The 23,136-nt window shown below is 37.1% G+C and overlaps 1 protein-coding gene across 3 annotated transcripts; it reads right to left on the bottom strand.

Annotated features, from left to right (window-relative positions):
• Positions 1-1,333: 1,333 nt before the first annotated feature.
• On the bottom strand, positions 1,334-14,223 carry LOC112169131 (phosphatidylinositol 4-phosphate 5-kinase 10). Of its 3 annotated transcripts, none has more exons than XM_040509086.1 (9): positions 14,026-14,223; positions 5,821-5,986; positions 5,164-5,329; positions 4,680-4,790; positions 4,126-4,313; positions 3,507-3,598; positions 2,763-2,880; positions 2,057-2,383; positions 1,334-1,725 (listed from the first exon to the last, which is right to left on the bottom strand). In XM_040509086.1, exons 2-9 carry the CDS (start codon positions 5,964-5,966, stop codon positions 1,659-1,661), a joined length of 1,215 nt encoding a protein of 404 aa, XP_040365020.1. In that variant the 5' UTR covers positions 5,967-5,986; positions 14,026-14,223; the 3' UTR covers positions 1,334-1,658. The 3 variants fall into 3 exon arrangements, with proteins under 3 accessions (XP_040365020.1, XP_040364780.1, XP_040365205.1); XM_040508846.1 differs by having other exon boundaries at positions 5,821-5,975; XM_040509271.1 differs by having other exon boundaries at positions 2,763-2,874; positions 5,821-5,975.
• Positions 14,224-23,136: the final 8,913 nt, after the last annotated feature.

Genomic DNA, 23,136 nt, shown 5'->3' with positions numbered 1-23,136 from the left:
AATTTGAGACTTAGCCATCACCTACTGTTGACGGGGAGCCCTACTAAACCGAGGTTTTTTAGGGTGTGATTAGCATTACATTTCCGAAATGAACAAACCAAGATCACCGCAGCAGCTGGCGTACCTAGTTTTCACTCATATTAATAATGTTAGTCACAAAACCATGCTGCAAGAGTAGCAGGAAATGAAGCAAGTTCCCAACATTGAATACAAGATGTTTACTTCTCCTTTACATGAACAACTTGCCATATGAATTTCATGAAAGAATGAAGGACCACATAAATCATAACTGGACCACTGGTGTGGTTTAGTTTTTGACAGAAAACATGGTCCAGGTCTTTCTTTTGATGAACATCTAGAACACCCCATTGTTTTTCTTATTCAACATGGGCAATGATTAGGGAGCCTAACATAGTAACATGGTACTTTCATTCCAAGTCTTTGTAAATTGTGCCTTGCCCTTTCATCAGCCCTCTTCTGGTACAAGTTTCATGTTAGCTACTCAATTCCCCAGTAACAAGGCAAATGTGAATCATGAGATAAAGAAGAGTTGCCAGATATCAGATAAAGCAAAGTAGTCCCAGTCTTAGTTTAGGGTTTTATTCGTATAACGATATTTAACTTGAAATGTTCTGCTCACATGTAAATCAAACACCTCTAAGTATAAACATTCAGATAAGATGAAGGAAAATCAACAAGTCTGGTTACCCTACTTTCCGTGAGAATTTATTATCAGTATGAAATCTATAGCAAGAATCTCTGGCATACGAGCAATTAGCTTTTTCTATGGCATGCCTGTATATCTTGATTAAAATGGAACGTGATCTGATAAAAACCATGTAATAAGTGGCTACCCCTCAATTCTTGATGCCTAATCTAGTTTCTATACCTCATTTAAGAGCATGAGAGGGTCGACCAGGACTTGGAAATAGAACCTCTTTGATTTCAACACAAGAAATCAAAAGAACTAAATGCAACACCTTTGTCAAATGCAACTAGTAGGGGTATGCTTTATCTTCTGGTCCAGAACTAGAATCTTCAGAGTTGAGAGGAGTACTAGAATTATTAGCCCTCGGTAGTTGATTATGTTTTGTATGAAACTTCAGCACCAACAAGAATTAAATTACAAGGGGAGTTGAAATATTGAAATGTGCTAGTGTGATTCCAAAATTATTGTACAGAAAGGTTGTGAACTACTGAAGACGTTGGATACAAGGTTTTGCCCCATGCATGGTTAGAACTATAAATATTAATTCTCCTGTAAATCAAACAGATCATTTATTTATCATTATAAATATATTCACCTTTCAAAAAAAAAAAAAAAACTATAAATATATTCACAGAAGACTGGAAGTCGAAAATTCTGATTTCCGTACTTCAGAACTCTACAACAAACAACATTACATGCAGATTTTCATGAGAGTTTATGATCATAGTGAAATTGACAGCAGCAGCAATAGTCTAGCATATGAACTTGCCATTTCATGGCATGTCCATACCTCTTGGTACCTGTCTTGATTTCTTTTCTTTACAAATATTACAGTCACTACTCAATCGTAATAATGCAGCAAGCTCTACTATAGTCCAATCATGAGATAGCGTCACATGATTGTACGAGTATTTGGTCTTAATCCACTTCACCAAATTGTCTAAAACGGTCATCTAACAGAAATCTTCGATGATGATGCGGCTGAGACCCTGTTAGATGATGATGCGCCTGAGACCCTGTCAAAATTCATATTAAGAGTTCAAACAAAATGCATTTAGAAACCCTTCATAGCTACACAGTTGAATTCATGTGAAGATCATAACCAATGTGAAGCTCAAAATGAAGTAGGCTCCCCAAAATTACTCACCAAATAATGTGTTTAATACATGTGAGTATCTACTCTTGTGAAAATAAATAAATCAGGACCATAGCAGGTCCAAACTTAAATAAATGAAATACTTGCCTACCATTAGATGAACTTGGTGACTAAATTTGGTAATGTAGCAGTTGTAATCCCCTAATTGAAGCAATTACAGATAAAAACTAATAGGTAGAGCAAGAATGTACCGGCTATCAGAAAAGTCGTCCGACACTTCTGGTAGAAACACTTCGCTCATAAACTCTTGAAAGCGAGAAGAATAAGCTTTGGGGTTCACAGTTGCAATGGACTTTGAGTCATATTTAATGGACTTGCAAGCATGCTCAAGGCGTTTTCTCATATTGTAATTCTGACAAATATCTACTATTCCAAAGAATAAAAGAACATTGAAGCATTCCTGTGCTGATGACTGTGCTCTGGAATTTCTGGACCTATTTGATCTCGAACTTCCCATTTCTTTCTTGAAGGCCCGGACAGCACGTGCTGGCAGGCTTGCACCAAATCTAAAACCAGGCCTGCAATAAAAGGATAATGAGCTGTTGATGATTTTCGTTAAACATCTATTTGTGTAATTTTATTTTATTTTTGGACTAAATCTATCTATGAATTTGTTATTACAAGTCTCTTCATTGTTCCTATAAAATATGTAAGATGGTATGAATTTCGCTCTAGAAATGTTGAAATCACTACTGATTATCAGCAAAACTATCCCAAACTCAGCATAGGTTTGTCATGTGTAAAGGTGACAAGTAAGGGCATATCAGCAACTGAGTTAGGAAGAAAATATACTTCATTTATGACAGCTTCAAATTACTAACCATGTGTTCATTTAAACCATGGAAGACAAAGAGTTCCCAAGTGCCTTGAGGAAGAAAGACAATACAGACAATCTACCTGTCAAGTAGGTCGCAAATATCAGCAAGAGTTAACTCTGAGCTTTCATCACTTCCCTCTGAAGTATCATCTATTATCTCTTTATCAGTCCTTCTGGAAGTTCTTTTATCAACTGAAACTACCAAGAAAATAAATGGAGGTTTATATATTTCCTAGTATAACTGGGAAGACCTGAGAGAGAGAGAGAGAGTTGCATATGGAAATTCGAAACAGCATGAAATCTAAACATTCTTTCGTATTGAACTTAGCAATCAAGGCCACAAGGAAGGAAGAAAAAGACTTACAAAAGAAATACAGTAATTGAATTAAATGAAAATTTTGACAGCTGGATACCTTCGAACAAATTGTACGAGACAAATACCTGATTTATGAACAATATAAGATATCTAGCAGTAGATTATTGTTGCTTATTATGTACCATATGTTGAAAACAGGAGAACCAACAAGGAGAATTATCTATATGTTCAACTGAGAAAGTCCACATTTCTTTCCTAACACTGTTCTTGACACAACAAAAAGAACAGGAAGAGAAAAATACACTTCTAATAAAAAATTACTAGTTTATCTACACAAATGATGAAATGTACGGGTACTGTATTCTTTATATGGATTTTCCTTTATCTGTATAAATTTTTGTGCTAGAAAAGACTATGAATTGCATGAAGGTTATTAGGTTAACACTCAGGAAGTGTGTCCAAAAAAAAATAAAACACCCAGGAAGTGAAAAGGGATCTTGAGAACCACCTTGATGTGGAGATTCCATTTGTATAGCAAGAAACAAACTATAATCCATGACGCCTTCAGATTCCAAAAACTCACAGTCAGTCTTGATTTGCCTATAAAACGAAAAACAAGAAAGAAGCTGATGAGGAATGAAAAAGGGATTCATATATCAGGAACAAAAAGCATTTATGCACCTTTTTGAATATCGTCTTCTAAGATTAATCAGCCACTTTTTACATGATAAGCTATTCGATCGAATTTCTCTAGACGATACCACTGATGAAGTCCATCAAATCAGTCATGTATAGGTATTTACTTCGAAACAGTACTTTTTTATTTAGTGAATTCACTCTTCAAACACATGTAGTTTCCCTTTTTATCCATTAGAAATTACCTTGGCAAGAACATTTTTGTGGTCCACTGCTAAATAAAAATCATAGTATGGTTTCTTAAAAAAAAAAAAAAGAACTGAGGTTTTGGAGCAACAGAAGTGCATACAGAGAGCCAAAGTATCATAATTCAGCTACTGAAAGTAAGTGATCACATTATTTACTAACATGTATGAAATTCGAACTAAATTTCTAAAAGTTTCCTTACAGGAAGATGTTCAGAGAAATGATAAACAGAGCAAGGAACTTACGCTAAGAGCCGGTCTCGAACCAATGGATCCAGGTAAAAGCTAAAATCAAAATCCATATCCTTATGTACGGGTCTCTCCTGAATAATGACTTTGTTCTCTGCTCGACCTTTTGAAGAGCCTTTGAGGTCATAATGCTCAAATATGCAAATATCTGACGGGATTACGTTTCCAAAAACAACAAAGTAAACCTGCTCATTGAAAGTAACTATTGATGATCAGAGGAGCATGAAAATGTTGATGCTAATTATAGAAATATTCTGTAAGGATAATGTGTCTTTGGAGGTAGACAGTTTCAGAGTATAGCTCCTTCAGAACACCCATATTAATGTAGCTAAACTACTTGAATGATACGTCCACCCTTCTAAGCTACCTTGCATGCTATGAAATCCCTACATTGGATTAACAATAATAAACCCAAGACCCTCATAGACAACAATACACATAGAATTTCCACATGTATTAGTTGGTTGTATAATCTTTTCGCTATGTTGATCCACTGCTATTGTATTTATAAGAAAACTTCAATGTTAAAGTACTGAGAATTAACATCATACCTTAACACCTCCTGCTGGCCTGACAACATGAAGTCCATACAGTTTGGCTAGTAGTGAGGATCCATACTTCATAAGATGATCGTAGTAGTTGGGAAGCATCTCTAGGTAGATCTATATGAAATGTTAAACAGTGAATTTCTCAGAATAGTGATCAAGATATAGATGCAAAGGGAAAATATCTGTGTTGATTAACTTTATATTAGAACTTCAAAAACCAGTATTCAATCTCCTAGAAGACAAAAATATTGGACAGTGTATGAGTTCAGGTGGCATCCAATGAAACAAGAAGAAAAATATGGGAGAGAAAGCAAAGTAGAGAAAAAGGACCCTTTCAGGAATAAAGTAGCAGAAACAATTTCTCAACTTACACGAATCATTTATAGAAAAACACATTGGTATCCATAAAAGTGAGAATAATCAATATTATGGACAGTAACTTCTCAGCCATTAAAGAGTAAAATGTCACTCGAGATTCATATATTACCTTCACCTCAGATTTGCGCAGGGTTTTGAGAATAAACCGTTTGTCGTTGGACAATAAAAACACCATACCAAGTTTCCCCGAAAGCGTAACCTCCTTTAGAGTCTCATCTCCACATACTGACAACTGGTAATCGGAATATTCAATACTGTCAAGCTCCAGTATACGTCTGTCAAAAATCTGCTCGTTACAGCTTTTGCAATTTTGAAAGATAGCAACACACACAAATATGGATGTATACATAAATGAAGCATTATAACTGTATATAATAATGCACTAACCATGATTAGCTTTTGTTTCAATTAGTTATTCAATATGCATCTCTATTGACCCAACAACTATCAAATTTAAACCCAAAAATGACTTTCTGTACCCTGTCTGGTTTAACTATTCTATTTGATCAATTCTTTCTCCAATGGGCCAGAAATAAGCTATTCGTCAGCGTTGAACTTAGCAACATCTAAGGTTGAATTCATACATATATCCACCCTAGTTTGGGACTTGAGTAACTTCCCTAAGCTTCAATTCATTAAAATATCATTACTCTTGCATATTCATAATCAGAAGTACACTCAATCATTTGCCCAAAATGACAACGAAACATAACACATGAAATCAAATTTGACATGCAAATACATTTCAAAGAAATTAAGCAGAAACCTGAAAACTGCAGGGCTATAATCTTTCCATTCAAAGTCAGTTGCGAAATAAGGAAGCTGTCTAAAGTCATTTCTAGAATATCTGATTCGGTTACTTTTAGTAGCCTTAAAGTCAGCCGGTGAAAGCTCCTCCTTCAGAATCTCCATGTAATTTCCCTGCAAAATGTCTATATTGGATCAGCATTGCATAGTAGGCAGTGCAGCCCTTTTGTTAGCTACAAGTTTCACATGTTACAACAAAACTGATTATTTTACTTATGCGTACATCATGCAATTGTTCCTTTGATATGTTGTTCTTTCACATTAAATGTACTGCAGTAAACATCGTATACTTCATTCATTACATTTCTGCAATGAACATGATTTGATTTTGTTTCATATAGATCTTATCCGTGACCGTGATGTTTATTTAAATGACATACGATATGAGGGTTAACGATCAGGCCCTCAGAGGTCGCTAGTTCTGTTGGTCCACAAAGACTAATCAAGATCCTAACCTTTCAATTCAATTGCTAACCCTGCAGGAACAAATTGAGCCTTATCCACATTGACAAAGAGTACCATATATGATCAAGCAGCTGACTTGCCTGTTAAAATAACCATATACATGCTCACAACATATGCACACAATCATAAAAGGGATTAAGGCTTACCTTCAGCAATTACTGGCATGGATTCCATCTTATGCAACTGCAAACACGAACACTGAATATAGCCTTCTGTTACTTACCAACTTGCTTCTCAATGGACAGAACAATATGCAAAACGTCGGTAGTAATCAGGGACCAATTCATCTGTATATATAGGAGACTTAACCCTCAAGAAGCTTCCCATTAAAGCTATCCATATCGGTTTAGGTTTCCTAGTTAGATTCTTAATGTAACACTTCATTGTAATCTTTCTTGCAGACTAAGAATAGAATTACTTACCTTAATGAATAGATACACTGCTTCATTAAGTTACAAGTATTGATTTACTGTTTGTATCCATGTTAAACTAGGATTGATATTAAGCTAATCATCAATTACTTTATGATGATATGTGTTATGTCCATATTTGATCTTACAATCTCCCCCTTGGACTCACACATATCATGCTCGATGATTTGCACCAGAGAACATCAAAACCTACTTAACTTACTGAAGTGCGCGCCAGATAACAAACTTAAATCGAAAATCCATTCCAACATGGTCAGATCACAGTTACTTATGCAGAGCAAGAAACAGTATACATTTTAACAAAAATGCAGAGTTTCAAAACCACAAACACAAGCTCCTGCAATCCACATATGTCAAACCAGAAGTGATACAATATATGTTAATGTGTATCAACAAGTAAACATATATTAGGTCCTACTTTATGTTTCTAAAACCAGAAACTCAAGCAAATTTACTGAACACTGATGGCTTAAAATTATTGCTTGAACCTTAGCATCATGCTATACATGATTTAAGCCATCTGATAGCAAGTATGATATTCAAAACAAGATGATAAATTCCAAAACAAAACAATAAAGCTGCAGCAAAATCATAACTGGAAATACCTCAAAATTTTATTGATAATCAAAACTGTCATTACAAATAAGTTGTGATAAACAAAAATAAAAAGATCACAACTAAAACACAAGAACTCAAAAAACCTTAGAATTTTAAATGCTCCAACTGGACTAACTCTCTACTGATCTAAGCATCTAAATTAGCTAAAATTCCAATGCTTGCTGTATGTTTCTGGAATGCTGCTACTGACAATGCCTTGGTGAAAGGATCTGCTAGCTGTGAATTTGTGTCAATACTCAAAACAGCTATTTCACCATGCTTTACTCTTTCTCTAACACTGTAATACTTTAGATCAATATGCTTGGAATTATTTGACCTTTTACTGTTCTTGCTAAAGAAAACTGCAGCCTCATTGTCACAATAAATCACAAGTGTTCCAGCCACAATGTGACTCAATACTTTGGTCTGCATGAGAAAATTCCTAATCCAAAGTCCTTCACACACAGTTTCATATACTGCAATAAATTCGGCTTGCATAGTAGAAGTTGAAACAAGTGTTTGTTTCATGGTTTTCCAAGCAATAGCACCTCCTGCAAGCATGAACACATATCCACAAGTGGACTTCTTGGAGTCTGGATAATTCCCTGCAAAATCCGAGTCTGAGAATCCAATGAGTTTCAGATCCTCCACTTGCCTATAAACTAGCATGTGGCTTTTAGTTCTCTGCAGGTATCTCAACACTTTCTTCCCAGCTACCCAATGTTCATGGCCTGGATTAGATTGGAATCTAGACAAAATCCCTACTGCAAAAGACAAATCCGGCCTAGTGCAGACTTGTGCATACATGAGACTTCCTACAAGTCTGGCATAAGGCTTTGACTCCATATTTTCTTTCTCAACATCACTATTGGGACTTTGCTTCTTGGTTAACTTATCTCCTTTGGACATGGGAACTTCTCCAGCTGCACACTTCTCCATACCAAATCTCTTTAAAATTTTGGTAACATAATTCTGTTGAGACAAACCAAGTAGTCTCTGTGCCCTATCTCTTTTAATCTCAATACCTAGTACATAGGATGCTTCTCCTAAGTCTTTCATGTCAAAATTCCTTGACAGAAAACTCTTGGTATCTTTAAGCAATTTAATGTTACTGCTAGCCAAAAGTATATCATCCACATAGAGTACCAGAAAAATAAAATTGTTCCCAACAGTCTTCAAATAAACACACTCATCAACAAGATTTTCTGTAAATCCAAAAGTAGAAATCACAGAATCAAATTTCTTGTACCACTGTCTAGAAGCTTGTTTTAGGCCATAAATTGATTTTCTTAACTTACACACTAAGTTTTCACTTCCAGCTTGTACAAACCCTTCTGGCTGCCTCATATAAATCACTTCATCTAGTTCGCCATTCAAGAAAGCTGTTTTAACATCCATCTGGTGCAGCTCCATATCAAAATGAGCCACTAAAGCCATGATTATCCTAAACGAGTCTTTTGTAGAAACTGGAGAAAAAGTCTCAGTAAAATCAATGCCCTCCTTCTGTGTAAAACCTTTGGCAACTAATCTTGCTTTATGTCTCTCTACATTGCCATTTGCATCTCTTTTGATTTTGAAAACCCATTTACAACCTATAGGCTTCTGGTTGGGGTCAGGTTCAACTAATTCCCAAACTGCATTTTGACTCATGGAATTAATTTCTGCTTCCATTGCTTGCTGCCATTGATGAGATTCATTACTTTCAATGGCCTGATTAAATGTAGTTGGATCATTGTCCTCTGCACAGTCCATTTCAATTTCTGCTTCTTGTAGATAAACAATGTAGTCACTCTCTTCCCCCCCATAAGTTGGTTTTCTTGCTCTCTGTGATCTTCTAGGTTGAGCTACTGGAGGATTTTGAGGTTCAGTTACTTGACCAGTTACGTGGTCAGTTACTTGGTCAGTGACATGGGCAGTGACTTGACCAGGTACAGTTACTTGGGTAGTTACATGGTCAGTGACATGGGCAGTGACATGGGCAGTGACTTGATCAGGTACAGTTACATGGTCAGTGACCTGGGCAGTGACATGGGCAGTGACTTGATCAGGTACAGTTACATGGTCAGTGACTTGGTCAGTTACTCGACCAGGGACAGTTACTTGGTCAGTGACATGGTCAGTCACTTGACCAGTTACTCGACCAGGGACAGTTACTTGGTCAGTGACATAGTCAGTTACGTGACCAGTGACATGATCAGTTACATCTTGTTCTAAAGGCAATGCTACACTTAAATTCTCATCTGACACAATTTCCTCAAAAACTGAGGTTAAATCCTCAAGGTTTGTATTGTGAACTTTTTCACTTAGAAACTTTACTTGATGTGTTTCAAAAATTCTAGGTGAATGATGAGCAGAATATAACTTATAGCCTTTAGATTTATCTGGATAACCTACAAAATAGCAACTAACAGTTTTGGGGTCAAGTTTATTCAAGCTTGGATTATAAATCCTAGCTTCTGCATGACATCCCCAAACATGACAGTGATGAAGACTAGGTTTCCTGCCACACCAAAGCTCAAAAGCAGTATTTTCTATGGCTTTGCTAGGTGTTCTATTGCAAATATAATTTGCAGTTTTTAAAGCCTCACCCCACAGAAATTTAGGCAAACCAGTTGTACACATCATGCATCTAACCATGTTCAAAAGAGTCCTATTCTTTCTCTCTGCGACACCATTCTGTTGTGGATTATAGGGTGTTGTGTATTGAGCTTTAATTCCATTGTCTTGCAAAAACAAGGCAAATGGACCCTTTTGTTGGCCGGATTCAGTGTACTTTCCATAGAACTCTCCCCCTCTATCTGACCTTACTGTTTTGATTTTCTTTTCTAGTTGATTTTCTACCTCAGACTTAAAGATTTGAAAGGCTTTCAATGCTTGTGCCTTTTCTGAAAGTAGATAAATATAACTGTATCTAGAAAAGTCATCAATGAATGTGATAAAATACACATTCCCACAGATAGTTTGATGCCTAAATGGTCCACATATATCAGTGTGTATGAGTTCTAATAAATTTTGGCTTCTATATGCAGTCTTCTTTCTAGTATTAGTTATTTTTCCCTTAAAGCATTCAACACAGTCTGTTAGATCAGAAAAATCAAGTTCATTTAGGATGTTGTTTTTCACCAAAATTTTCAGTCTCTCTTTTGAAACATGGCCGAGTCTTCTATGCCATAAAAATGCAGACTTTTCATTTAGTTTGGTTCTTTTAACACCTATTAAAGTGTTAGTACTGTTTGTGTTATTTTCAACAAGTAAAATTTCTTGTTGAGCCATTGAACAATTTAACTGTAAATAATCATTCATAATAACACCAGAACCAATTTGAACAGAATTTTTAGAAATAAGAATTCCATTACTATCCATAACAAGTCTACAACCAGATTTTACTAAAAGAGAAACCGAAACCAAATTCCTTCTCATGGAAGGTACATAAAAAACATTGTCCAAAACTAACAATTTTCCTAATCCTAAATCGAGCTTTAAGGTTCCAATAGCCTTGACTGCCACTCTCATGCCATTGCCTACACACAGGTTCACTTCATCACTTTTTGGGATTCTCCTCCTTATGAATCCCTGCAAAGAATTAGTAATATGAATAGGTGAGCCTGAATCTATCCACCAAGACTGTGGTTCAACATTTATAAGATTAATTTCTAAAGAAAAAACTGTATTAGAAAAAATCTTACCCTTTTTGGCTAACCAATTTTTATAGCCAGTGCAGTCCTTTTTCATGTGTCCTACTCTTTTGCAAAAGTAGCACTTGAACCTAAATGGCCTATTTTCCTTGGCCACTGCAGCTGTTGAACTCTTAGTTATGGCTTTGATAGGCTTGAGCTTATTTTGGGGCTTTTTCCTTTTAGGCTTCTCAATGAGGTTAATGGTTGTAGCAGGTTCCTTTTCTTCCTTGATCCTAGATTCTTCATCCACACAGATGGATATAAGTTCATCTAGAGTCCAGTTTCCCTTTTGAGAGTTGTAACTGGTCCTAAGATGACTAAAACTGTTAGGCAAGGAATGTAGTGCATAATGCACTACCTGCTCATCCCTAACCCCCATCAAGAGCTCCCTGAGTCTGCCATTTATATTGATCATCTTCATAATATGCTCTCTAACTCCCCCTGAACCCATGTACTTCAAATCATGAAACTCCTTGGTTAGCCTAGCAGCTTCTGCCTTTTCACTTTCTTTAAACTTAGCACCTATGAGTTCCAAAAAATCTGATGCTAGCTCAGGTTCTTCTATACTTCCTCTGACAGTCTTGGACATAGAGGTACGAATGAGGTTCTTAGCCATTCTATTGGATCTATGCCACTTCTTGTAAAGATCAGTTTCCTTCTTAGTGCTCTTTTCAGTTAACTCTTCAGGTTTATCCTCAGTGAAGCAATAGTCTATGTTCTCATGCATTCCCATATAGTTCTCTACAGAATCTAGCCAAGCTCTATAGTTGGTTCCAGTTAGCATCAAGACACTGTTCAAGTTCATGTAAGAGTTACCTAAGGAGCAAAACAAAAATTCGTGTGAGTTCTCAATTTGTAAAGAAAATAACTTTAAGTTTTCTGTGTTTTATTTAGCTTTAAGCAACCAAAACAAGAACATACAGAAAACCTAAACAATCCATACTTGCATTCATATCAGTCCATAACCAAAAATAATGTTAAGCAACACTTTTGAGCAGAAGCATAACATCCTGGAGTTCTTTATCAATATACCATGTTCAATGAAAACAAGTTATCCAAAGAAATTTATCCACATCTTTAGACAGAAGAAAAATTTCTAAGTATCCGTATTTATTTTCATCAAGCACGCATATTGCTGTTTTGTATTCTAAAACCATACTTGACCACTTCTTTGGAAGATAAAACTGAAGCATAGTTTTAAAACACAAAACACAATTTCAGTTTTGTTATTCGATCAGTTACTTGATTAGTTACCTGACCAGTTACTTGGTCAGTGACTTGGCCAGTTACATGGTCAGTGACCTGGCCAGTTACATGGTCAGTGACCTGGCCAGTTACATGGTCAGTGACCTGGCCAGTTACATGGTCAGTGACCTGGCCAGTTACATGGTCAGTGACCTGGCCAGTTACATGGTCAGTGACCTGACCAGTTACTTGGTCAGTGACCCGACCAGTTACTTGGTCAGTGACCTGACTAGTTGGTCAGTTACCTGATCATCGTTTTCTGCCAACATCAATGAAGAATGCTTTGTGCATCATAATCACTTATGCCAACAGAAAACCACAAAACCCATGAGCTTTTAACTTTATATTCTACCCAGATTCATCCTTGTAAGAAAATTAAGCTCTCGTATCTGTCAATTTTAATAATGTGTAAACAAAATCTGGGAGATTTTTGTTCTTCATGCAATTTTTACACAATCACAGATACAATACCATATCATCAATCAATTCATCATGCATATTCAAGCACAATCAAAATTGTTTCGATTCCAAGAAACCACAGAACAATCAAGAAATTGTAAATTTCATCCGGTCACCATCTACTCTAACCTAACGCACGCCGGGAATGCAACTAGTGTTCTTGAGCACAATCAAAATTCAATTATCATGCTATGAATCGAAATCAATTTCACAGAAAAAACCTGTTTTTTGCTTTTTCCCCAATTTGCTGCTAAAAATCACAGCGGAAGCGTGAACTTGATATTTAACCAGATGCAGCAATTGACTTAAGTAACTTACCTTGATCAGTTACATGACCAGTTACATGGTCAGTTACCTGATCAGTGACTTGGTTCGTAAAGCAAAAACCCCTTTTTTTTTTTTTTTTTTTTTTTGTGTTTGTTTTGCAAAACCCTAAAACGATTTTGATACTTGTGAGCCTGGCTCTGATACCAATTGTTAAAATAACCATATACATGCTCACAACATATGCACACAATCATAAAAGGGATTAAGGCTTACCTTCAGCAATTACTGGCATGGATTCCATCTTATGCAACTGCAAACACGAACACTGAATATAGCCTTCTGTTACTTACCAACTTGCTTCTCAATGGACAGAACAATATGCAAAACGTCGGTAGTAATCAGGGACCAATTCATCTGTATATATAGGAGACTTAACCCTCAAGAAGCTTCCCATTAAAGCTATCCATATCGGTTTAGGTTTCCTAGTTAGATTCTTAATGTAACACTTCATTGTAATCTTTCTTGCAGACTAAGAATAGAATTACTTACCTTAATGAATAGATACACTGCTTCATTAAGTTACAAGTATTGATTTACTGTTTGTATCCATGTTAAACTAGGATTGATATTAAGCTAATCATCAATTACTTTATGATGATATGTGTTATGTCCATATTTGATCTTACATTGCCCCCTCCTATTTCTTTTTGTATTATTCGGAAACCTCCTAGATCATATATCACTTTCTTAATTCCATTGTCATCTTGTAAGACCCTATTCCAATTCCTCTTCTACACATTAATCCAAACAAATCAAAATATATCACCACACAAATTCAACCCAAATTCAGAGAAAGAAAATTAAAACTTTTTGCAAAATCCCAAATGGGGTATCCCTATTTCTGACATTATCAAACCAACCACCACCAATCAACCAAACACCAAAACCAAAAGCGCCCCTTGACAAAAAAATCCCAGAAATGAAACAAAACCATCAAAAGCAACATCAATTCTGTAACATTACCTTTGTAAAAAAGGCCCTGTTGATGCGTCCAAGAATTTTCCAGGGAATTTAGAGAAGAAGGGCCTTGCCTTTTATTGTTCCTTCTTCTAAGTTTTTTGCTTGTGCATCATCCCAGTTTTAAGAATTGAGCTTTAGTTATTGTCATGGTTGTTATGAGGGACAGACAGAGAGGATTGGGGCATTGAGACTGAATACTGAAACCAATTGCACCTTTTACCCGCGCGCCTAAGATCTTCCTTAACTGAAACGCTGTTTTTGGAATGCCATGCTAACCAAGTTTCGCGTCTGGTAATAGAAAAACCTATTGCCCAACGGTCTAATTTTTTATTTGACCATATTGGCCTTCGATTAGATTTGTGGAAAAGGCTCATTGGATGGCCATTGTGGTCTAATCATTGATTGGATGAGAAGGTATAGATTTTTTTTTTTTTTAATGGTTTAATTGTTAGCAAATTAGTTAATCTTTTAAAAATTGTAAAAGACTTCAGTTTCAGTGAGAAGATAACGTATTCCTACATTTACGGTAGTGAGAGTTCGATTTTTTTGTTCCTTAATTTTTATGAATGAATAAAAAAATTTGAGATATTGCGTTTTTATACCCTTCTTAAAATTAACGATTTTTCTTTATTTGAAAAGACTCTAGAAGTAACTGGCTCCTCTTTCTAGTAAGGCCTCGTTTGGTTCACAGAACGGAAATCAATTCCCTTGTCTTTCCTATGGAGATGGGAAATTAAAATTCCTATCAAGTTTACTTTCTGGTGTTTGGTAAAGTAAGGAAAACATTCAAGAAAGACAATTTGATTTCCCTTCCAGTGTTTGGTTGGTTCAGGAAAGGAAATAAAACAAAGAGCAATGTTTCAATAATACCCTTATATTTTAAAATGGACAAAATACTGTTTACTCCCTATACTTAGAAGGTTTCGACGTTTCAGTCCCTGACATTTCAATTTCACCTAAAAACTCCCTGAACTCTTCAATTTCACCTAATTGGTCCTTGCAGTCAACTTTCCGTTAAAAACTCCGTTATCTTGCTGAAGTGGCAGTCCTTCTACAATAAAATGACTATTTTACCCTCATTGACCAAAAAAAATAAAATTCTCTATTTTTTTTAGGGAAAAAGATACAAACAGTACCCAACCTATGGGCCACTAGTAACTTTCGTACCTCAACTTCAAAAACTATCACTTTAGTACCCAGGTTATCTAGCCCGACCCAACTTTAGTACCTAAAACACTGTTGGCCGTTACGGAGTTAGTAAATTGTCAAATTTTGAGGGGTATTCTCGTCATTTCACTAGATTTCTTCTTCTTCTTCTTCCTCAAGCTCTCTTCATTTTCTGCTGGGCGGGCTGCACAGGCGCGGGGCGCGGGTGGGCTGCGCAGGCGTGGGACACGGGGAGCGGGGCTGCTGATGTGGGGGCAGTAGGTGTTGTGAGTGCAGGCGGGGAGCTAGGTGATGCGCTGGGCGAGGTTGGGCACCGACTTGGCCTGGTGTGCTGATCTGGCCGGCTATGGGGCTGCTGCACGGCAGGTGGGGCTGGAGAGGAGGAGGCGCGGGGCTGTTATCAACTAAAACCTCAAACACCACAGCCGCATCTCTTCAGACTTCAGTTCTCTCTTTCTCTCTTCGCGTCTCTGCTGTTGTTTTGCTTCTTCGCGGCTTCCTCAACGAACGAACGACCAAGACTTGAAGGCTTGAACTCCAGATTGAAGGCTTGAAGCTTGAACTCCAGATTGAAGAGAAGGCTTGAACTCCGATCCAGATTGAAGGCTTGATCCAACTGTACCATGGTGTGAAGGAGAAGGCTTGAACTCCGATCCAGATTGAAGGCGTGCAGCAACTGTAGCATGAAGGAGGAGAGAGAGAGAGAGTACCCATGTGAGGGTCGGTTTGCAGGAGGAGAGAGAGAAGGAAAAAAAAAAAAAAAAAAGAACAGTACCATGGTGTGAAGGAGAAGAGAGATGAACTGTGGAAGGTGGGGTCGGTTTGCAGGAGAGAAAAAAATGAACAGTACCATGTGAGGGTCGGTTTGCAGGAGGAGAGAGAGAAGGAAAAAAATTGAACAGTACCAGGGTGTGAAGGAGAAGAGAGATGAACAGTAGAATGACAGATTTACCCTTGCAAAGTTAACACCGTTAATGGCGAAGTGGACGGCATGTATGAATGTTGGGTCGGGCTAGATAACCTGGGTACTAAAGTGATAGTTTTTGAAGTTGAGGTACGAAAGTTACTAGTGGCCCATAGGTTGTGTACTGTTTGTATCTTTTTCCCTTTTTTTTACTTTCTTTTCTCTGTTTTTTTTTAACTCTCTTTTCGCTATTTTTAATTTGTTCTTTTTTTTTTAACTCTCTTTTCTCTTTTTTTAACTCATTTGTTTTTAACTTTTTTTTCTCCTTTTTTTTTTAACTCTATTTTCTCTTTTCTTTTCTTTTTTGTTCTCTCTGTTTTTTTTAACTCTCTTTTCTCTATTTTTTTAAATTTGTTCTTTTTTTTTTAACTCTTTTTTTTTAATTTGTTCTCTCTCTCTCTCTTTTTTATATATTTCTTTCTCTTTTCTTTTTACCTCTTCTTCCTCTTCCTCTTCTCTGCTCTTCGGCCATCTCTTCCCCCTCTCTGATTGCAGCTCCAGTTTCTGGCCACGCCTGGACACCGGAATGGTCGGGTTCTCTTTCCTTCAGATTCCGGCTGCTTCGTGATATCGGAGGTATATCAGAAGCTTTCTCTCGACGTCAATAACATTTCTATGGTGTTGGTTTGCTGAGATAATGAGCCAAGAGAGAATCCAAGAGGATAAGATGTTTGAGTTTTCCTGCGCAAGGCAATGATTTGGTCTTTTTAGCGGTTTCTGATGTTAACTTGAGAGAGAAATGTTTGAACAGTTTTGGCGCCAAAGAAAGGGAGGTAGAAAAAAAAGAGAAAAAAAAAATAGAGAAAAAAGAGTTTTAAAAAAAAAGTAGGAAAAAAAAAGAACAAATTAAAAAAGTAAAGAAAAGAGAGTTAAAAAAAAAGAGTTTAAAAAAAGAAGAACAAATTAAAAAATAGAGAAGAAAGAGTTAAAAAAAAAAGAGAGAAAAGAGAGTTGAAAAAAAAGAGTAGGAAGAAAAAAGAGAACAAATAAAAAAATAGAGAAAAGAGAATTAAAAAAAAAACAGAAAAGAGATTTAAAAAAAAGAGAGAGAGAGAGAAAAGAGTTAAAAAAAAACAGAGAGAAAAGAGTTAAAAAAAGATTAGGAAAAAAAGAACAAATTAAAAAAATAGAGAAGAAAGAGTTAAAAAAAAAAAGAGTAGGAAGAAAAAAGAGAACAAATAAAAAAATAGAATTAAAAAAAAACAGAAAAGAGAGTTTAAAAAAAAAAAGAGAACAAATAAAAAAAAAAGGAGAAAAGAGAGTTAAAAAAAGAAGAAGAACAAATTAAAAAATCGAGAAAAGAGAGTTAAAAAAAAAACCGAGAAAAGAAAGTAAAAAAAATAGAGAATTTTATTTTTTTTGGGTCAGTGAGGGTAAAATAGTCATTTTACTGTAGAAGGACTGCCACGTCAGCAAGATAACAGAATTTTTCATGGAAAGTTGACGGTAATGACCAATTAGGTGAAATTGAAGAGTTCAGGGAGTTTTTAGGTGAAATTGAAACGTCAGGGACTAAAACGTCGAAACCTTATAATTATAGGGAGTAAACAGTATTTTGTTCTTTTAAAATTTATCATCATGGGTGAAATTGGCAATATCACATTTGAGTAGGGATATTGTAGTCTTAAATTTTATAATAAATGCTGGGAAAGAATAAGGGAAAATCAACCTCATGGGTTCTGAAAAGAACCATCTTCCATTCTATTTTCTCCTCTGTTAGGAATTGGGAACTATCGTGTGTGCCTATCAAACAAAAGAAATAACAATTTTCCTTTCTGATTCTTCAAATCCGTGAACCAGACATGGCCTAAGAGTATGTTTAGCACTTTCCTTTCCTGTCAAAATGGTTGAAGATATTCTTGTTCATCTGGCTATTATCTCTAACAAAGTTGTTAACTTTGGTCATTAGTGCTGCCTCGATCACCCAAAACAGACATTTTGGATGCATGACTCCCAATGCTCAAGAAGATGCACCCAAAAGTCTTTATAGATACTGATATCACAGATTTAGTAGAAGTTATTTATCAATCCACAAACAATAAGATCCAAAGTCTAACACAAATATCGCATTTTCTATAAGCTATTGAAGAGGAACAATCCCAGGAGTCGCTATAAAACTGACTTCTACATGTAAGCTCTCTAGTTGCCCTAATTTAAAGAATTCCTTGTGACAAAGAACTACACAAAACTACATACAAGTCTCATGTAACGACCCAGCCCAAAATTTAAACAAAAGTAAGAACTTGGCCCAAACTGAACTAAAGCATCTTTATTGGCTGTAATTCAAAATTGAATTTCAAAAAGAAAAACACCATATAAGAAAATAGTTGTAAATGTTTAAGGAAAAACGATATTTAGGAGACACAGAAAATTCTTTCTCATTGATAATAGAGACCTCTTTATATAGAGGATTACAAGCATAGAATCAAAGTTGTACATGGAAACATAATCGTACAATGATTGGATATCTACGAAGATATCTCTGAGAATATCTCTAAGATTACACCTATTACAACTTCGACAAATAATCTAGAGTTTGGGTCAGACACATCTTCTGGATATACTTGAATATTCCCCCTTGTGTCGCCCAAACATGGTGCTCATCTCGTTGTCTTATTAAAAACACTGTTGAGTAACAAAAGCCCTATGGGACAAAAATAACCTTGGTCGAAGGGGAAAAGGAGCACAACACACCCTTCACGTTTCGAGATCAACATGTAGACATCTCCCCCAGATGTCTGCGTCTCCCCCTGATGATCATGGAAGCTCGGATAACTTTCGCAAACCAATGCTTGCAACATGTTTCTCGAAAGTGGATTTGGGCAATGACTTAGTAAACAAGTCTGCCACATTGTCCTCAGATCAAACCTGGTTTACTTTGATCTTAAGGAGCTTCTATTGTTGCTTATTGTAGAAAAAATTTGGGCAATATGTGCTTGTTGTTGTCGCCTTTGAATTAGCCTTGCTTCATTTGTTCAGTGCAAGCAGCATTATCCTTATAAATGCTAGTAGGCTTATCTGCGGTAGACTTCAAACCATAATTGCTTAGAACATGGGTAATTCTGGATCTCAGCCATGTACATTCACGAACCGCTTCGTGAAGAGCAATAATCTCTGCATGGTTCAAAGAAGTAGCGACTAGGGTCTATTTTGTAGACATCCAAGATATCGCGGTCTCACCTATGGTGAACACATAACCAGTTTGGGAATAACCTTTGTATGGGTCAGAAAGGTAACCAACATCAGCAAAACCTTCCAAAACACTTGTGTCATTTTGGGATGGGGAGAGGAAACGCATACCACTATTAGTGGTGTTTCTGACATGTGATGGGTCTGAATCCATCGTCTCTCTGTATGGATAGAACAAGCTCATATCAATTGTACAACTTAGGTATCGAAAGATCTCTTTAACACCAGCCCAGTGGTGTCATGTTGGAGCAGAGCTATATCTAGCTAACAAGTTCACGGCAAATGAGATGTCCAGTCTTGTTCATTGAGTTAAGTACAAAAATGCACCTATTGCATTTAGGTAGGGGACTTCTGCCTTTAGCATAACTCCGTGTCATCCTTTGGACGGAATGGATCATTCTTTGGATCAAGACTACAGACGACCATTGGGGTGTTTGAAGGCTTAACTTTGTCAATATTGAAACACCTAAGCATCTTTTGGGTATAAGTTGATTGATAAATCAGGATACCATCTTCACGGTGCTCAAGTTCCAAACCGAGGCAAAAACGTGTTCTCCCAAGATTCTTCATCTCCAACTCAGATTTCAAGTGTTCAGCTGTTTCCCTTAACTCTTCAAGGGTGCCAATTATGTTCATGTCATCAACATAAACCGCTACTATTGCAAATCCAAAACTTGTTCTCTTTATGAAAACACATGGGCATAGTTTATTTTTCACATATCTCTTCCCAATCAAGTAGTCACTTAGACGGTTATACCACATCCGTCCTGATTGCTTCAATCCATGTAGTGAGCATTTCAACCTTATTGCAAACACGCTCCGTGGTCTAGAGCCACTTGACTTAGGTAACTAAAGTTCATCCGGGACCTTCATGTATATCTCTATATCTAGATCCCCATATAGATACGCAGTAACCACATCTATGAGCTTGCATGTTCAATTTTTCAAAAACTACCACACTGACAAGGTAGCAGAATGGAATGACTTCCATTACGGGAGAATAGGTGACAGGGTCCGCCCCGGATTCCACCCTGGAATCCGAAGTGGCCCTGCGGGACCCACCTTTAAAGAAGGTTTACCAAAGATTTCGGCATAACCTTCCTTAAAAATGGGTAACCCAAAACCTAAAGAATTTCAATTTCACTTCTAAACAACCCTCCCAAAACTCCTGGAGCCACCCTGCTCCCAAAACCGCACAACTTCACAATTTAGAGTACCAAATTATCCAATTAACTCAAAATTACAACCAAGTCAAAGGTTACAATAATAATACACAGAATCTCAAGGTTATCAGAGCAGTCTAGAACCAAAAGAATAACGATACACATAGTAGGTTAGCAAGTAACCTACGAGGGATAGGTGACAGCGGTGGTGCTAAGCCTCAACTCCTAAAGCCGAACAGCTACACTGCGAACTGGGCATTTGAAACCGAAGGGCCCAGGGAAAAGTATATAAAAACGTTAGCGTGAGTGGACAAAAATAAATAATTGAAAGAAAAAGGGTTTTATACTTTTCCACATTTATCTCAATAAAACTCCTGATGCATGCAATAATTAAGAAAATACCGACTAGCCCCGCTAGTCAAGAACAACAACAAAAGAACATGGGGAAAATGGGTTCACCATACGGGAATGGAGCCCCTCAGGCTCAACCTACCCTCGACTGCCACTCACACATAGATTGTGCGAGGAGGAGAACTAATAACCTCAACTTCCATTCACACATAGATTGTGTGAGGAGGAGAATATCACCTCTACTACCACCCACGTGAGGAGGAGAAAGCTACCTCACTGCCACTCACAAACACAAAGTAAGTGAGGAGGAGACCTATTCACATGACCCGCGTATGGTGAGGAAGAAGATCGTAGAAAGCCAATAAATCTGTATAGTTTCCCCACATATCTCACGAAATAAGAATCCAAGTGTATAAAGACGTGACCCCGCACGCCAAGATCATCTCAAATTCAAAGTAAATAGGCAGAAATAATATTATTCGTAAACCGGAACAAAATCCATTTCCAAAATCAACAACAAGGCATTCTCAATGCCAAAACCGAAGTCGATAAAAAAAAGAGGAAATACAACTCCATCGAAATCCCATTTTGAAACTCCTTTAAAAGTCTCAAATCGAAATAAAATATAATTAGAGAATAATTCCGGAAATCACCTCGGAAATAAGATAATTTCACCATTAAGATTATAACTCAAAAGCAATTTCGGAAACGAATCAATAAACAAAGTATTAATATGAGATAATACGAAATCAATTTATAATCTCATACTCGAAATGTAAATTGATGAATAAATAGAGCATAATTTATTTTATTTTTTTTAAAATAATGCATGCATCAATTACTTAAAAACAAAAGTCCACTCACAGTGTACGGCTAATCCTGCCGTCGATCCGAACCCTCCTCGAGGGAATCCTCCTCACGTCCTGTAAGATAACAATCATAAATATATATATAATCCACAGGACGGAATTTTAATTTCACGATACTTAATTGGAAATTCAAAACATCCCCCTTCCTAACATCCGACTCCTCAACCCTCTACAATATCCATCCTTAATGCTCCAACATTAATCTGTCATTGATGCAATACCTAGAGTGAATTCGAAAGGAATCCGGCGATCGAATTCACGATAATCAATAATTAATCATTTAAACTCAATTTGTAAATCCTCCAATTTCCACCAAACTTCAAGCATTACATTCTACAATCATTATAGGGTATAAAGGATTTAAAACGACAATTAAAACACAAGTCTACGCGCCACCACACGCTACCTACAGTGACGGCGCGTGGGGACCACGCGCCGGCGGCGACCTTCTCCGATGACCACCAAATTCCGGCAACAACATCATCTCAATAGACCCAATCAACTTCTCAACTACAACATTGATCAATTTTACCTCTAAGTGGCCGAATCGAGCCGGTGAAGGAAAGCCCCGAAGCTCCAAGAACCCTAGAATGGAAAATTGTCAATTCGGCTTCTACAATGCAAATTGGAACGAACCACCTTAGGGAAAATAATCACCATCAAAAACCGTACCTTCGATGGGAATATGGCGACCGGAGGTGGCCGGAATGGCCGGAAATCGGCAAAATCCCAAAACTGCAACCGGGGAGGAATTTCCTTCGATCCGAGCTTTTCCGGCCAAATCGTCCAAAGATACCTCCACAGACGTGACCGGGGGAAGAAACCGAGCTTGGGGATGGCCGGATTACGTCCGGAGTCGGCCGGAAGAGGAAGAAATCGAAGGGGAAGGAATTCGGCCGAGAGGGGAGGAAGAGTCGGGGAGAGAGAGAGAAAGGAGAGTTACCCGGTTGGGTAGGTTTCCAAAAATAGAAATCTACCAACAGTAATTTCCATATATATATAACTTACCATGAACAGTAAATTCTACATTTTTAGCCATAACTCTCACATACTAAGTCCAATTTTTACGTACTACATATGCACGCGCTCGGTTTAACGTCCCCTACAACTTTCATGAAGAACATTTTCTCAAATTTTGACCCGAACAAAAAGTCGACTTTTAGGGCCACTAAACGTACTGGAACGATAGTAAAAGTGAAAATAAAAGTCGTTTACCGTCCAAATGACTAGTAAACGGGTAATTGAGATACGGGACGTTACAATAGGTCTCCTCGTAGTCGATTCCAAGGCGTTGTGAGAAGCCTTGCGCCACAAGGCGAGCTTTGTACCTTACAATCTCGTTTCTCTCATTACGCTTTCTAACGAATACCCATTTGTGACCAACCGGTTTGGTGTTGGGCAGTATTGGCAC

This window comes from Rosa chinensis, chromosome 1 (assembly GCF_002994745.2).
Source record: "Rosa chinensis cultivar Old Blush chromosome 1, RchiOBHm-V2, whole genome shotgun sequence".
NCBI classification, from domain to species: domain Eukaryota; kingdom Viridiplantae; phylum Streptophyta; class Magnoliopsida; order Rosales; family Rosaceae; genus Rosa; species Rosa chinensis.
This window is presented reverse-complemented; position numbering and strand designations above follow the sequence as displayed.

What these genes read in the sequence shown, in the direction of transcription:
- LOC112169131 (XM_040509086.1), bottom strand. Translation starts at nt 5,966, where the DNA reads ATGGAGATTCTGAAGGAGGAGCTTTCACCGGCTGACTTTAAGGCTACT. An exon ending in GGCCAGCAGGAGGTGTTAAG is followed by an intron (nt 4,314 to 4,679) that starts GTATGATGTTAA and finishes TTCAATGAGCAG; the next exon opens with GTTTACTTTGTTGTTTTTGG. An exon ending in AATGGAATCTCCACATCAAG is followed by an intron (nt 2,881 to 3,506) that starts GTGGTTCTCAAG and finishes TTTTCTTGGTAG; the next exon opens with TTTCAGTTGATAAAAGAACT.